Source organism: Chenopodium quinoa, unplaced genomic scaffold, assembly GCF_001683475.1.
Source record: "Chenopodium quinoa cultivar QQ74 unplaced genomic scaffold, ASM168347v1, whole genome shotgun sequence".
NCBI lineage: Eukaryota > Viridiplantae > Streptophyta > Magnoliopsida > Caryophyllales > Amaranthaceae > Chenopodium > Chenopodium quinoa.
The window spans coordinates 2,684,387-2,700,611 of record NW_018743574.1 but is presented as its reverse complement, the minus strand read 5'-3'; the positions used below and the strand labels follow the sequence as shown (position 1 = coordinate 2,700,611).

General features: G+C 37.2%; 3 protein-coding genes across 5 annotated transcripts; all 3 read left to right on the top strand.

The window, feature by feature from the left end:
• Positions 1-5,358, top strand: LOC110682027 (autophagy-related protein 13b-like). 2 transcript variants are annotated; one of them, XM_021858231.1, is made up of 4 exons: positions 1-404; positions 667-2,132; positions 2,231-2,403; positions 4,360-5,358. In XM_021858231.1, exons 2-4 carry the CDS (start codon positions 792-794, stop codon positions 4,745-4,747), a joined length of 1,902 nt encoding a protein of 633 aa, XP_021713923.1. In that variant the 5' UTR covers positions 1-404; positions 667-791; the 3' UTR covers positions 4,748-5,358. The 2 variants fall into 2 exon arrangements, with proteins under 2 accessions (XP_021713923.1, XP_021713924.1); XM_021858232.1 differs by lacking the exon at positions 1-404 and having other exon boundaries at positions 413-2,132.
• Positions 5,359-8,677: 3,319 nt separating this feature from the next.
• LOC110682028 (serine/threonine-protein kinase ATG1t-like) lies at positions 8,678-12,865 on the top strand. 2 transcript variants are annotated; one of them, XM_021858234.1, is made up of 8 exons: positions 8,678-9,988; positions 10,616-10,733; positions 10,830-10,888; positions 11,512-11,576; positions 11,754-11,847; positions 11,920-12,000; positions 12,086-12,197; positions 12,294-12,865. In XM_021858234.1, exons 1-8 carry the CDS (start codon positions 9,608-9,610, stop codon positions 12,359-12,361), a joined length of 978 nt encoding a protein of 325 aa, XP_021713926.1. In that variant the 5' UTR covers positions 8,678-9,607; the 3' UTR covers positions 12,362-12,865. The 2 variants fall into 2 exon arrangements, with proteins under 2 accessions (XP_021713926.1, XP_021713925.1); XM_021858233.1 differs by having other exon boundaries at positions 8,678-10,048.
• A 675-nt stretch (positions 12,866-13,540) lies between these two features.
• On the top strand, positions 13,541-16,124 carry LOC110682025 (UPF0235 protein C15orf40 homolog). The gene is made up of 3 exons (XM_021858230.1): positions 13,541-13,824; positions 13,965-14,053; positions 15,457-16,124. Exons 1-3 carry the CDS (start codon positions 13,659-13,661, stop codon positions 15,583-15,585), a joined length of 384 nt encoding a protein of 127 aa, XP_021713922.1. The 5' UTR covers positions 13,541-13,658; the 3' UTR covers positions 15,586-16,124.
• The last annotated feature ends 101 nt before the right edge of the window (positions 16,125-16,225 follow it).

Here is a 16,225-nt window from a genome sequence, read left to right as displayed (position 1 = left end):
GCTGATGTTAATATGTTATGTTATGAAGCAGATAAGACCATGTTTGGGGAAGAAGAGATTTGTCCTGTGTTTAAACTTTAAACTCTTTTTTTTTGCAGTCAATTTTTTCAGTTTTTAGTCTTTCGTCCTCCAACTCTTTCTCCCTTACTTCGCTGGACTTTTTTGAATTTTTCTGCTTAATTTCCATCACTTTTTCGTTGTAATTTTTATTTTTGGCCCCTCAGAAAAAAAAAAAAAATAATTTAAAAAACTGATTTTTGGGATTTTAATTTGTTTGTTTTTTCGTGCTTTCCCCCCTTATTTTTCGATAATTTTTTATCGTCATTTTAGGGTTCTTCAATTTCCAGGAAACCCAATTCAACCGGAATTGTCAGCCCTCAACTGGGTGTATCGCGGTTTGAGTAGTAAGTCCACTTTCTCTCTCTTTTTTTTTTGGATTTTATGAATTGGGTTTTACATTAATTTTGTAATTATGCTACTGTATGATCGTTTAAAAGTTCAAATTTTAACTGCCCATATTTTATTTATTTTTAAATTTTTAATTCTATGTTCTAGATTAATTATGTAGTGTAGTAATTTGGTTAATTGTAATTTGTGTTAATAGTGAATTTTGTGATGGTTAGATGATCGTTGATTTTATTTTTAAATATTTTTTTTTTGTTACAGAATGATAATCAAGTGGATAATTGGACATTGATAAATTCTTTACTTTGTGGGTTTTTGGCCTTTGAAGTTGAATTATAAAATTTTGGATTTTTGGGGTTTTGTGATAATTTTGGTAGTTTTGAGGTATGGCATCATCTAGGGGTAATGTTCACTCAGATACCGCGAAAAAGGAGCAAATTATAACTGAGTTTTTCACTAAGACCCTTCAGATAATACTAGAATCCAGGTCACCTTACATGTCCTCGCGGCATTATAGTGGAGAGCAGGTTGTGTCGTCTCCATCATCATCATCTTCGTCTTCCTCGAGTTTTAGGACTAGGGACAAATGGTTTAATTTAGCCCTCAGGGAATGTCCTGCTGCCTTGGAGAATATTGATTTTTGGCGTCAGAGTAACCTTGAACCCATGGTAGTTGATGTGATCCTGGTTCAACGGGATTTTGTCAACTTTTCTCCTCAAAGGGATTTTGTAAAGAATCCAACATTGAAAGATCAGGTTTCAAATTTTATGAACTTGGAACTTGATGAGCCTGCTGTTGTACCAAGGAATGAAAAAATTATAGAGAGATGGGTGGTGCAATATGAGAGCCGAAAGAGTAGAGATGGTGGTCTTGGCAGCAAAAAATCTAGTGGTAATTTGCACTCGCTATATAAGAAGTCAATTGTGCTTTTGAGATCGTTATATGTAACTATACGACTTTTGCCTGCATACAAACTTTACAGAGATCTCATTTCATCTGGACAAATTCATACATACACGCTTACACATCGTGTGTCTACCTTTGTTGAGCCCTTCACGAGGAAAGAAGAGAGTGAGATGCAGCGATTTAGTTTTGCCCCAGTTGATACTTCATGTGGTAAACTCTGTCTTTCAGTATCATATCGATCTATACTGTCTGATGTGAGCTCAGAACCTTCGACTCCTATGTCTCCACAGTTCATACCAGACTATGTCGGTAGCCCATTAGCAGATCCACTTAAAAGGTTCCCGTCTCTTCCCAGGTCTCATGGCTCCCCATCTTATTCCCCATTCTCAAGACGTCATAGTTGGAGCTATGAAAACTATCAAGCCTCACCATTACTAAATTTACCATCTCCATCTCCATCTCCCACGTACTCAGATTCTCATGCTTCAGTATCTAAGTGTAAATCTCGAATTCCCCCTCCTTTGAGCTTGCCTCAACGCTTACCTGAAACATTTCAAGCTACTGGAAAAAATACCGGCTACGATGAGTATTGGCCTTCCCCTGTCTTTTCTCCTTCTCCCTCACCTTCCCCACCAATGTACATCGCTAATACTGATGCTTCCAAGGCTCTGTTGCGATGTGAAAGTGCTCCTGTTAGAATTCCTGTGAGTAATGCTTTCAACAGGCAAGTCTTGCGTCCTTCTCCTCCCCCTAAGCTTACAAGAGCCACCACTTTAAAGTCAGATAGATCTACTGGTCCAAGTGGTTCATCTGTTGACAAGGTACTTCTTGATTCATGGATTTTCTAAATCCTTGTTTCTTTATAGTTTCAATTGTGACTTTCTTCCTTGAATGGTGCTTTAATCTTCCTGTTTTGCAGTTTTCTCTGGGCAGAGATGAAAGTGGAAGATATTTTGGGCTTAGGGTATCAACCAACAGCTCTCCAGGCATCTCTTTCTCTAGGAGTTCTAGTAGGCCATCAATTCATGATGATTTTGATGATACTGAGTTTGCTTGCCCGTTTGTTGTGGATGATGATGACATGGGTAGCAGGTAAATTGTTATTATGTTAAATTCATATGTTCATTCAGATACGTTTCATTGGAAAAAATGTGTGTAAAAAACTTTAAATAGATAAAATGCGAAGCAAGTTTCACAGGCCAGTTCATGCCCTCAAGCCTTTTAGAACATTAGCCTTCCTTTCTGGCTACATTTTTTGGCTTTCTTGAGATGTTATCTCTTCAGCAATGGTATGTTCTGCGGACTAGATATAGTCTGCTTTTCCATCTCCGCATCTACGCCAGGATACTGTTGGATATCTTTTTGGATTACCTGCTTGATTTGTTTGGGCTACTTGTTTATGTGACTCCATTGGTACAGTTGAAGAGAAATTGGTTTAATCTTTAAAATTGTGACGAAAAATCGAAAATAAAGAGTAAAATTACATACGGAGTAATATCTTAGGTTTGTCAAATGTCAGTATTTTGGGGAAATTAACACTACTCTTTAATGGATTACCAAGTGGGAAGTAAATTTCTTGACTCACTTAGTAGTTGGTGATTGGGTGTAATATTTTACAAACCAACTTGTATGAAGTTATGAACTTAGAAGTCAGTGCACCAAGATTCATGGCAGGGCTCAGGGTTAGTTATATAACTGTTTGCGATTTGTGTTTATAGTGAGACTACTTTGTGTTCGAATCTTGATTTTAAAACATTTGGAGTAAACACTAAACCTCTAATGTCCAGCAATAAGTAATACTTATCACTTAATAGTTAATATAAAAGAATAGGTTAATGAATCTTTATCAAAAAAAAAAAAAAAAAAAAAAGAAAAAGAAAAAAAAAAAGAATAGGTTAATGAATCTATTGATGTATCATAGCTTATTAATACCTTAATCTACTTATCTGAACTCATCTGATTTTTCTGAACTTGTTGAACTTAAAGCCGAGTAGCCCGTCCTTATCTGTATTATTAGTTGTTATTGAACTTGTTAGCCTATATCTTAACATACTTTGTTAAAATTTGGGAAAAATAAGGTGAGGAGGATAGACATAGTTAAATCTTTTATGTTTCCTAAAGCTCAGGATGGAAAGGATTTTAAAAAATAAATTAAAGAAGAAAAAAAGAAAAGAATTATCAGCACCAGGTTAGAATTCCTTGCAATAGAAGCTTGTTCATATCCATTAGCTCCACAATTACCTATGAACTAAGGGATTAAATCTTTGTTATTTCACTTTACTCCCTTTTGGTAATTGAAATAGAGTAGAGTGAGCATGAATAAGGTCAGTGTTTGTCTTTACAATGCCCTTGTGGTTCTATGCACTATATATCTTCCTGCTTTTTTGTGCCATTTTTAGCAATGTGCATCCCTTATCAGGTATACAGAATAAAATTGTGATCTTTTTTGTCATGCTCCAAATCTGGGACATTATTTGATGTGTTTGATGGAGTAATTAAGGACCTAATGGTGCACTTTCAAGGTATGGGGATTTTGTATCCTGCTGTGAATAGTCGGAGCATCTTATGGGAGCAATGTAAACATAAATTTGTGAATAGGCAGTAAGATGTGAAGTTGCATCTTTGTAGCATCTTTCTTATATTGCTGTCTATTTAGTAAGTTTGATGGAGAATGATTCAGTAGGATATTAAATTGCTTAATTGGGGTTGGGCAACCAATTGTGCTTGAAAATAGTCTATCTGAATATGTGAAGGGTTTCTCTCTTTGCTCAATTTTTCTCTATATTTCGCTGACCAGGTGTAGAGTTTTTATGCCTAAGATAGGCTTCTGCTATATATATATATGCAAGGATTTGGACAAAGACTTGTCTTTATTGACCACTTTTGCTTGAAATTACGTTGTGCCCAAAGAATAAAGAAACAATGATTACCTTTCTACGATCCATCATATTTGTTCTATTTCTTTGTCTGCTTGGAAACTCCTTTCCTTTCCTGAATTTATTTTTGCTTAATTTGGCAATGCTAATTATTTTTCCACACATTCTTTAGGCCTGAGTCCTTCGATCAGAAAGGAAAACCAAATGACCCACTGGAACCAGGAGGATCCGCTCCTGTTGGAAAATCCCAAGATGCTAAAGTGGGTGCCCTGGTATTAATGCTGAAGAAAGCTCCACCTCTTCGCCAGGATTCATTGATGGCCTCTAAGGCTATGAGCTGCCGTGACAATGAAGAACCTGCTCTCAAATTAGATGATCAACAGTCTCAGAAGGGGACTTGCACAAGCATATTGTCGTCAAGTCTTGCCCCTTCAAGGACAACAGCTGATGCTCTAGAAGAGCTCCGGAGCTACAAGGATTTGAAGGAGTTATTACTTAGTCAAGGGAAAAGTTCCCATAAGTTTTGCGATGCTGAAGGAGCTTCAGGTGGGAAATCCTAGTAAATATTGAGCAATTTCTACCATTATCGGACTTCTTTGCTTGTGAATATTGTCTTGCTCTGGAGTTCTGGCCTTGCGGTTTTCATCTACAAGTACATGTTTGCACCAGCATCTTTTAGATGAAGGGGGTGGTGAACAACTGAGAGGAGGGGAGGGAGGGAGGTTGAAAGAATTACAATTTACAAAGAATGTCAGAGCCGGGCTTTGTGTTTTTAGTTATGCCTGGTTTCTGTAGAGGTTCTATATCTGATTGATGACTATATTGCTATGTGTATAAAAGCTTTGATCTTTGTCATTTTTCAAGGTGTATAAAGTTGTGTCGGGGAGAGCTGGAGAGGTTTAAAGACGGGATAACTTGCAATGTGAAGAAGCGAGAGGAGATAGTTGTCTTGACTTGTGAACTTTGGCTATTTACCGGAGTTTATAGTTTGACGATGAGGTGTTCAATCAAATCTTTTTTATCCTGAAAGTAATTTACATCATTACATGTATATAATTTTCAATTTTGAACCTTCCAATCATGTACAAAAGCTAGAAGTGCAGAATTGATAATGTATATTCTACTAATGTATCATTCATGTGCAAGTGAATCAATGTGTTCCAGTGTTCAACCACATCCAACTCAATGTCTTAAATTTAAAGTGTAAAAAATCCCGAAAGGATAATTGGTTGAATAAGGTTTAATCTCATATGTCGAATACCAATACCATTTTCATGAAATTATTGTACTAACTAAGTTAGTTAACATTCATTTTAGCTACTCAAAATTAATTGCACTCGATCAACTTCATTTGTTAAAAAAAAAATATGATAAAATTATGTATATTTAGCGAAATGAGTGAAAAAAAAAAAAAAAGAAATTAAAAAAAGTTAATGAATTTATAAGCCAACTATAATTCCCAAAAAAAAAAAAAAAAAAAAAAAAAAAAAAAAAAAAAAAAAAAAAACTCAACTTAAGTTGACCTATACAACACCAATTTCACTATTTCAGAAATCAATTTTTTTTTTGGGAAACAGAAATCAAATACTGTATTAATTTTTCATCCATTTCATTTTTTTTTAAACACAGATAGAAACCATTTTGATCTGGGTGTTGGGGAGGTTCCTCCATGGCGTTTGTCGGGTTTTTATGGGTGGCCCGAGGTGCATAATCGACACTTATCTTGGGAGTTATTGGGGACTCTTGCTAATGAGAGTGATGAGGCATGGGTTTGCATTGGAGATTTTAATGAAATTCTTCATGAATCGGAGAAAGAAGGGGGGCGTGACCGTGCTTTGTGGCAAATGGAGAATTTCCGAGATATTGTTGATAGGTGCAATTTGATTGATATGCCTTACTCTGGGTATGATTTTACATATGACAATGGCCAGTGGGGAGATGATAATGTTCAATGCCGCTTAGACCGAGCTCTTATCTTACAAAGTTGGAGAGCTTTGTTCCCAAATGCAAAGCTTTTGCACCTTGAGCGAGAATGGAGTGACCATGCTCCTTTGAAGCTTACTCTCGATGGGCAGATGGATGAAATAAAGAGGAAGGGGAGGATTTTTCGGTTTGAACAAGGTTGGACCGAGAGTAACAAGTGTGAGAAGGTGTTAGACGATGCTTGGGCTGCGGGTGGTGTTGCGGTGGAGAGCAAACTCGCTGTGTGCGCGGCAGAATTGGCAGCTTGGAGTGATAAGGAGTTTGGGCATATTTTCAAAGAAATTCGTAAGAGAAGGAAAAGGTTGGGGGTGCTTAACAAAGGGGACAGGTCTGAGGGTCATGTAAGAGAAAGGAGAAAGGTTGTTAAGGAGATTACTAACCTCCTTCACCAAGAAGAGTTATATTGGAAGCAAATATCGAGGGCATTGTGGTTAGAGGCCGGGGATAGAAACTCAAGCTTTTTTCATCGTAAACAAAAAAATAATATTTCTTTTTTGGTGACTGATGATGGTACCACGCATAGAGGTGAGAAGGAGGTGGAGCAGGTGGCCATTAATTACTTTCGGCATTTATTTGCCTCTTCCCCTACGGATAATTTTGAAGCTGCTCTTGCGGGTATAGAGAGAATGGTTACTGATGAGATGAATGATACTCTTAATGCCCCTTACACTCCGGATGAGGTTTTTTGTGCTTTAAAACAGATGCATCCTTTAAAGGGTCCGGATGGTATGTGCCCTCTTTTCTTTCAAACTTATTGGCATATTGTTGGTCCGGCTGTGACTAATTTGGTGTTAGGAATCTTGAATGATGATGATATTCCAATGTCTATTAATAAAACGTTCATTGTTTTTATTCCGAAAAAGAAAGCTCCGGATAAAATGGTTGAGTTTAGGCCAATTAGTTTGTGTGATGTGGTGTACAAGCTGGTCACTAAAATCTTGGCTAATCGCTTAAAAAAATTTCTGTCGGAGATTACCTCAATTAATCAGAGTGCTTTTACTCCGGGTAGATTAATTACTGATAATATTTTGGTGGCTTTTGAGGTTTTTCACCACATGAAATATTCTGCTAGTACGGAGGGTTTTATGGCTCTTAAGCTTGACATGGCTAAAGCTTATGATAGAGTGGAATGGGGTTTTTTGAGAGCGGTGATGGCTAAGTTGGGGATTGCAGAGTGTTGGATTGATCGGGTTATGCACTGTGTTTCGACGGTTTCTTTTTCTGTGTTGATAAATGGGGCACCTTCAGGGGAGTTTACTCCAGAGAGGGGTATTCAGCAAGGTGATCCATCATCCCCGTATCTTTTTATTTTATGTGCAGAGGCTCTCTCAGGATTGCTTAACAGGGCGGTGGTGAATGGTACTTTGCATGGTATTCGTGTGGCACAGTCGGCTCCTTCTATTTCCCATTTACTGTTTGCGGATGATAGTATTATTTTTTCGAAGGCTAGTGAGGCGGAGGTTGATAATATTGGGGAAATTCTGAAGACGTATGAGATTGCTTCGGGGCAAATGGTGAATCTGGGAAAGACGACTGTTTCTTTCAGCAAGGGGGTGAGTGAGGAGAGACGAGGAGGGTTGGCAGGAAGGTTGGGTGTTAAGGTTGTGGATATTCATGATAAATATTTGGGTCTTCCGACGGTGATTGGGAGATCAAAGAGAGTGCTGACAAAGGACATTCGAGAAAAGGTGTGGAAGCGACTTCAAGGATGGAAGGGGGGATTTCTTTCTAAGGCGGGTCGGGAGGTGTTGATTAAGGCAGTGGCCCAATCTATCCCAACCTACGCGATGAGTGTGTTTAAATTCCCTTCTTCTTTTTGTGATGAATTGCGGTCTTTGGTTGCAAACTTTTGGTGGGGGCAAAAGAATGAGGAGAGAAAAATTCATTGGGTGGCTTGGAAGAAGTTGTGTGCTCCTAAGGCTAGTGGGGGTCTCGGGTTTCGTGATTTAAAATTGTTTAACGCTGCTTTATTGGGTAAGCAAGCTTGGCGGCTTATTCAACAACCCGAGAGCTTGATTGCGCAAATTTGGAGGGCAAGATACTATCCGAATGGTAGCTATTTGGAATCAGAGGTTGGTTCAAACCCTAGCTACACGTGGCGTGGCATTTGGGGAGTGAAATGGGTAACACAAAGAGGCATTCGATGGAGAGTTGGAGATGGTCTCCGTATTCCGATTTGGGGTAGCCCTTGGATCCCCGAAACTCAATCTAGGATGGTGATCTCTCCTAGGGGATTGGCGAGGGAGGACATGAAAGTGTGTGATCTTATTCACCTCCCTACATCCTCTTGGAATAGGGATGTTATTAATGACATGTTCCTTCCATTTGAGAGGGAACGCATTTTGAGAATTCCCATTAGCTGTCGCCTTCCGGAAGATACTGTTGGGATCTTGAAAAGAATGGTGACTACTCCGTTCGCTCCGCTTATAGAGCTATATTTGGTGATGTGGATGCGGGTGAGTTAGCTACTGCCTCTAGTGGTTCGAATGTTTGGAGCAAAATTTGGCATGCCAACACTCTCCCAAGGGTGAAGATATTTTTCTGGCGTGCGTGCTGTGGAGCTTTGCCTACTATGGTGGGACTTCATAAAAGAGTATCCAGCATAAATCCATTGTGTAGTATTTGTAGTTCGGTGGAGGAGACTGATTTGCATTGCCTTCGTGATTGTGTGATTGCGCGTTTGATTTGGAATGAGAGTGGAGCTAATGAAGGGATTGATGGAGCTTATAGGAATTTTGGGGATTTTGCCTTGACCCGCATTGATTGTTTGCCAAAGAAAGAACACGGTTTGTTCATGACCATTTGTTGGGCCATATGGAATGCGAGAAATAGGTGGCTGTTTGAAGGGGAGGCTTGTGATCCGCTTCAGGCTATGACTTATGTTACGAAACTTATGGCTGAGTTGCAGCAAGAGGAGAGTCCTGGGGTGGGTGTGCGTGAGTCAGGGCGTAAGCGCTGGAAGCCACCCTTAGGATCAATGGTGAAGGTGAACGTTGATGCTGGAATTTGGGAGGGCTTGGGGTCGAGTGCTGGGGCTGTGATTCGGAGAGCTGATGGGAGTGCGTGTGCTGCTATGGTGTGGATGGTGGAGGATAGGTGGGCTCCGAATATTGCCGAAGCTAAAGCTCTTTTGTTTGGCTTGCAAATGGCTGTCGACCTTGGGTATAGAGGAGTGGTCATGGAAAGCGACTGTCTTGGATTGATTAAGGCAATTTCGTCACGGGAACGGGGTAATAGTGCTTTTCACCTTATTTTAGATGATATTTATCATGTTAGTAATTTGCTTGAGTCTGTTAGTTGGAGCTTCATTAGAAGGGAGGGTAATAAAGTGGCTCATGAGCTTGCTCATTGTATGCCTTGGTCTGTGGGTAAGCAGGTTTGGTCTTCGACTGTACCTGATTGTATTGTTGCGATGTTGAAGTCTGATCTCCCAAGTAATGAAAGCTAATTGCCCTCTTTGGGGCTTTTCTTCAAAAAAAAAAAAAAAAAAAAAAAAAGAAACCATTTTGATCATCTTTATCCAAAAAAAAAAAAAAACAATGGTATCCTCCAGAAATTCACCCAACAGCAATCATCTAAACAGTACTCTATACCATTTGAAGACACCAAAATCGGGAATGAATACTTGTAAAACAACCACCAAAAACAGAAATAGGGTGGTTGGAGATTTCATATTGAGAGAAAAAATCAGTGAAACCCCATTTTCAAGTGTTTGGAGAGCTAATCACAGGATAAACCCTGATTTGAAGGATGTAGCTTTGAAGAAGATCACACTTTCCAAGTTAACCCCAAATCTTAAAGCTTGCCTTGATTGTGAGGTTAACTTCTTATCTACTGTTAATCACCCTAATATAATCCGTCTTCTGGATTTTTTTCAGGTTTGTCGGTCTGAAATTCTGATACCACCTTTGTAAATTTTGATTTTTTTTTTTCTTTATGGGTTTTTGGTTGTTGCTCATTTGAATTTATCTGTTGTTAGCATTTTCATATTTACCTTGTCAATTGGTTGTAATTAATTTGTGAATAATATGCAATATCTGAGAAAGTTAATGGAATATTGTGCTACTGTGCTGCTGTTTTTAATGTTGTTCTTTAACTCTTGTAGGAGTATAAATTTGAATGTAATGGATGTAATGTTTTAATGTTGTACTCAAGTTTGATGGGTTCTTATGTGGTTGTTTTATGGGGGTGGGGGCCTGGTTCAGCTTCATTTTCGGAATAAGGTTGCGTACATTTGAACCTCTTGAGGTATGGTTGCAGTGGTATCATATCTAGGAGGTTCGGTTATCGGTTATTATTGGGACATAATGTGATCTTGGGGGTTGTCTTTTGGTTTGATGTATGGAAATTGTGAAAAGTTTTTAAAATTTGGTTTCTCAAATCTCAAGGGATTCTCATCACGCAGATGGTTTAAATGTCATACACTTAATCTTTTCTTTGTTCAGGATGAAGGCTGTTTATGTTTGGTCTTTGAATTTTGTGATGGGGGTAATCTGGCTTCTTATATTCGTCGCCATGGTGGAGTCCAAGAGCAAATAGCTAGAGACTTTCTGTATCAACTAGGTTAGTAGGTTTCGTAGTGTGCCCATTTTTTAATACAAGTATAGAATTTTGTTAGTCATGATAAGATTTTAAAATCTCATTGAAAATCAATTGCAGGTACTGGTTTAAGCATTATGCGAAGCCATCAAATTGTCCATCGAGATTTGAAGCCACAGGTATTGATAGTGTTTATGTGCTGAAGTTACTTGAGGCTAAATTTATTGTTCATGTTAGAATACATTGAACATTAGGCTTTTCATGCATGTCATCAGAACCTTGAATCCCTGACCTAGTCACATTAGTATGGTAGTAATGTAATATCATCGTAAGTTTGTAAATTTATGGTATATATGATTGGGTTTGCTATTGTTCTTTAGTGAGAAAGCTTGGACCTTCAAAGTGATCAGATATGTTAGGAGTTAATATCATAGTTTGATGCCTCATAATTAATGTCAATGGATGGATGAGGTCTTTCTTTCTGGCAACACTCTGAAATTCTGAATAGTGAACAGAAATTAGCAAACTTCCACCATTTGTGATGTTTGTAAAACTTAATTTAGATTTATTTACAGAATTTATGTTAAATAAAGTTCACTGTGAGACTTAATGATCCATGAAGGGTAAGAACTTGTTGGCCCTTTAAAGAAGAGGTTTACATTTAGTTTCCTCGAGTTTCCGAGTTGGTAAGTATCTGAATCAGGGACATATGGATATCTCTACCAATCTCACTTTAGAAACCGATAGTATTGAAAGCCCTAGCTTTTGAAGATTGTTAAAAACTTTATGTCTGGGTCTGCAGAACATCCTATTATCGAGTTCTGACAGCAACACCTTTCTAAAGATAGCCGATTTTGGCCTTTCAAGGTAAGTTGTCAAAGATTCATGCTAGCATTGTGATGTTGCTGTCCTTGCTGTGTGTGTGTGTGTTTCTGAAGGAGATGTTTATTCTTTATTACTTAAATTTATATGATTCCCTTCCAATTATCATGTCAATGATTAAACGTCATGTTTGTATATGTTCCTACTGCTCTTAACTTGCAGAGTTTTACACTCGGGGGATCATGCTGAAACTGTTTGTGGCTCACCTTTGTACATGGCCCCAGAAGTGTTGGGGTTTCAAAGATATGATGATAAGGTAAGAAATTTCTTATTTTCATAATTATGAAGGAGCTGCAATGAGTTATGTAAGCATTGTGTTCTGCTCTAGGTTGACCTATGGAGCATTGGGGCAATCTTTTTTGAACTTTTAAATGGTTATCCACCTTTCCATGGCAGGACTAATGTTCAGGTAATGCTCTTCTTTTGCTTCAATTGTAAGCATAATGCAATTTTTTTCTAATTTCCGTGTTTGAGGTTTTTTTTTTCATCTTCAGCTCTTGAAGAACATCAAGACTTCTACAGGACTTCCATTTCCAGAGCTTTTACGACAAACCATACACCCAGATTGCTTTGATATCTGCTCTGGGCTGCTGTGTGTAAATCCAGGTTGGTATATTAGCCATGTCTAGTAGATGCATCTCTTCAATTTTCTTTTCATACGGTGTGTGTTCATTTGTCTTTCGATTTTTCTCTTTTTTGCAGCTGACAGGTTGTCATTTGAAGAGTTTTACTGTCATAAATTCTTCATGCAAACAAAGGAGGGGCTATGACTATAGTCGTGGAGGTATATTGCAGTATCTGTCAAGTGGAGAATTAGGTGACTCCTAGGATTTGAAAACTAAAGATTGCAGAAATGATCTGTAACAGCTTGTCTAGCAGTCTAAGTCTCTAGGACAATGCATTGAAATATATCAGGATGATGAAGTTGTAGATATGTGTACTTGATGGAACTGAATTATTTCCCTTGGGTGTTTTGCCGATACCACCAACTGCAGTATGTTGTATAATTCCCACTTCCCACCAAGGGTAGGATACTCATAAGTCCCCAGACGTACATGATCTAACTTATCGACTGCAAGCCAGCAATCTAGCTATTTTCTGATAGACTGGTATAGAATTAATCTATCTTGATAGGATCCGTTCTTTACAACTCACTCATGTAAGTATGTTGGTATAAATGTATAATGTTGTATCAATATTCAATCATTCAATGAAGAATTCTTGTTCTTTCTGGCTTTATGTACTTCTTTGTAATAAAATTGGCTAGATTACTGTAAGTTTGTTCCTTTGGCGTTCCTCTTGTCTTTTAGGACGATATGTTTGTCCAATCCATTATGGATTTAAGAACATCTCATGATCTTTCTCTAACCCCCCATGACCCCCATAATCAAATGGCCTCAAGGCCAAGTTTAGATCTGGTTACCTCATTATGCATAGTCATGAACTTCAATTGAAGTTGTTAGGTTGAATCAATTGAATGCTCAAATGGCATCAAGGAATCAAGGATACATAACAATAGCTTGCAAACAAGAAATAAAGGAAAAAGGACTCAAATACTAGCTATATTAAGTGTTACTTGTTATAGGTTTGAACCTCCCCTCTCTCTAATTGTAAACATTTCAGTGTTCATCGCCTATCTCAATAAGAAATCAAAATGTTAATTTCATTTGTCCAATTATATATCTAACTCGTTCTACACAAACAAATATTAGGATCAGCTGGTAAGGGAGTTGTTCCAACTTAATCAAAAATCTCTAATTTGAATCTTAAAAATACAATAACATTTGTTAGGACATTAAAAACTGATCCGTAATAGAATTTCTCAAGTTTAACAATCTTTTAATCACCAAAGAAAAAAAATATATTCAAAATAATTTCACAAATTAATTTTGACTTCCTTGTTAATATGGTCTAGCACCTAAAGCAAAAACAAAAGAATTCCAGAAAACCAAAAAGACCATATTGTCCTCCATGATATAAGTATATCAATATGGTACAATGTTCTGAATTCTGATACAAAGGTCGAATCTTTAAAGTTCCCCTGTAAAATCAATCAGTGGGCTAACAATGGCACCGGCGAAGAAAGGCAAAGCAAACAACGAGTCAACTCGGAAAACTCAGGCGAGTCAGAGTGAACCCAATCAATTTCCGTCATGTCTAAAATCAATTCCACCTTCTTCCGTTGCTATCACAATCCACGCTAAACCCGGCTCCAAACTCTCCTCCATCACTGGTATTTCAATTCTCTCTCTTCCTTTTTCTGAATTCATCCTCAAATTATTAAAAAAAAAATAGAAATTTTGTATATTTAATATTAAATAATGATTTATTGCAAAAAAAAAAAAAAAAAAAAAAAAAAAAAAAAAAAAAAAGATGTAGGAGAGGAGGCAGTAGGAGTACAGATTGATGCACCTGCTAGAGATGGTGAAGCCAATGCCGCTTTACTCGATTTCATCAGCTCTGTATGTTTTTTTTTTTTTTTTTTTGGGTGTATTTTCAATTTTGTTAATTTTATAATATGCATGAAGGAGTATTTTTAATTTGATGGGGTGATGAATTTTTCATTTATTTTTCTGGGTAATTGCCTTTTGTTTAAGATACAATTCAATCCCTGTAAAATTTGTAGTCGATTGTTTATTCTTAAAAATAATACTGTTGCATCTGAGCTAATTAGGTGTATCAAACAAACATTTTAGTATCAAGGTCTATTTGTTTGCTATGTATTCTTTTGTGGTTTCAACTTTTAATTAATCATGTATAATTTTAATTAATGAGAAGTTGTTGTTATCGTTATTGTTGTTGTTGTTGTTGGTGTTATTGGGTTGCTTTACAAAATTAGTTGTTTGGATATTGGTTAGATACTTAGATGATGTGTTTGATAATGCACCATTCTGTTTCACTGATCACTTGATTACATAGTATGCATTTACATGCCAATTTTCTGCTGGATACCTTGTTAGATAGAGATAACTTTGAATAATTGTTGTTTTCAAAATGTTAAATGTGGGATGATATCATGAGGCAATTGAGGCCTGAAATCTGCTGAAATATCCCGATCAAATGATGTGTATGTACGTTTAATGTTTTGGCACGATTATGTGGTTAAGGACATTGTTTTTCTTGTAAAGAGTCTAGGACCATTAGACCATGTATGCCAACCCAAGTACCCAACTGCATATGTTCTAGTATTGTATCAGTAGAAGATGGCTAGCCTAAAGATATATACTCCGGTCTTTTCACTTGACAAACTCTATAGACTTCCCTGGACTTTTTTTTTCTCTATTTGAAGTTATTGGCCCTTTTTTTTTAGTTATGAATTTGACATTTGTATCCCTAATAAACTTATTTAAGTATTCCTGAAACCTTTTGGAAAGCTAAAATACAGTTATAAATGGAAGTTACGTACTTCTTCAGTAGGTTGTTCATTCTATTTTCAACTAGGAATCATCTCAAAAGGAAGAAGTTTTGTATCTCCAAATTTCACCATAGACTTGAATGTTGGATGACCCTAAAATGTACTAAAAGCCACCCTATAGGCTAATGCTTTCTTCTTTGTCCATTTCGAAAGGCCACTTGGGTTTTCTTTTGAGCGGACTGGTGACGTTGAAATGATTACAAAGTTTCATAATGTATCAACTGTGAATCTGTGAGACATGCGACAGTTATTGAGATTACCTGTGTGCTTTAGAATAATTGGGAACAACAACTAACCAGACTGTTAATTCTGGGTTTTTCAATTCAGCATGCTAAATTATCTCTTCGTCTGTTTTGTACAAATAGACCAACTCTGGTCAGATGCCATACATTTTCTAACTCAACACTCCTCAAAGAGATGCTTGATTTCTAACACATTGTCTTTATACAGGTTATTGGTGTTAAAAAGAGGCAATGTTCTATTGGTTCAGGTTCCAAGTCGAGGGACAAAGTGGTGATTGTGGAAGATGTAACTATAAAAAGTGTGTTTGATGCTTTGAATAAAGATGTGAAATCCTAGCGAAGGATCAAATGGTGAGATGAACAATATGTATAAGAGAACTTTGTCGAAGTTAGGAGTTGACCTAAATCTAATTTTGCTACCAAGCCTCAGCTTTTCTGCAGTTGTTTTTCCATAAATCAGCCATCAGTTACTCGTATCAACAAGCTGGCAACTCCCATTACAGTATTTTGTCAAGGTGCTTTGTAAGGATTGAATATAGGGGCAGAGTGCAGGCTGCAGAGTTCACTTGCAATATATAGGTGCAGAGTGCAGGCTGCTGAGTTGCTCTTGTAATATCTTTATCCGAAATTCTTTGGATGATGTTCTTCAGAGTTTTAAGACCACTGTATAATACTTGGTGTTTTTCTTCCCTTGATTTGGTGTATAATTGTGCCTCTAATGATGTGAATAGTGTAGACTTGGGATTATACCTTATTACTAGCTTTTCCAGATCATTCTAACTCATCTTGGAGGCATTTTTTAAGCTGATGATTGTATTCCAAGTCTTAATTACAGCTGCTCTAAAGCTTATTATACTTCATTAATTTTGATTTGCATTATTTTGATGGGAGTGTTTATTTTTAAAAAAAAATTACTTTTTTTTTTGGGAAAATGTTATACATGGCCCGATTTACGCGTGTTTTTGTCATGAATTCCT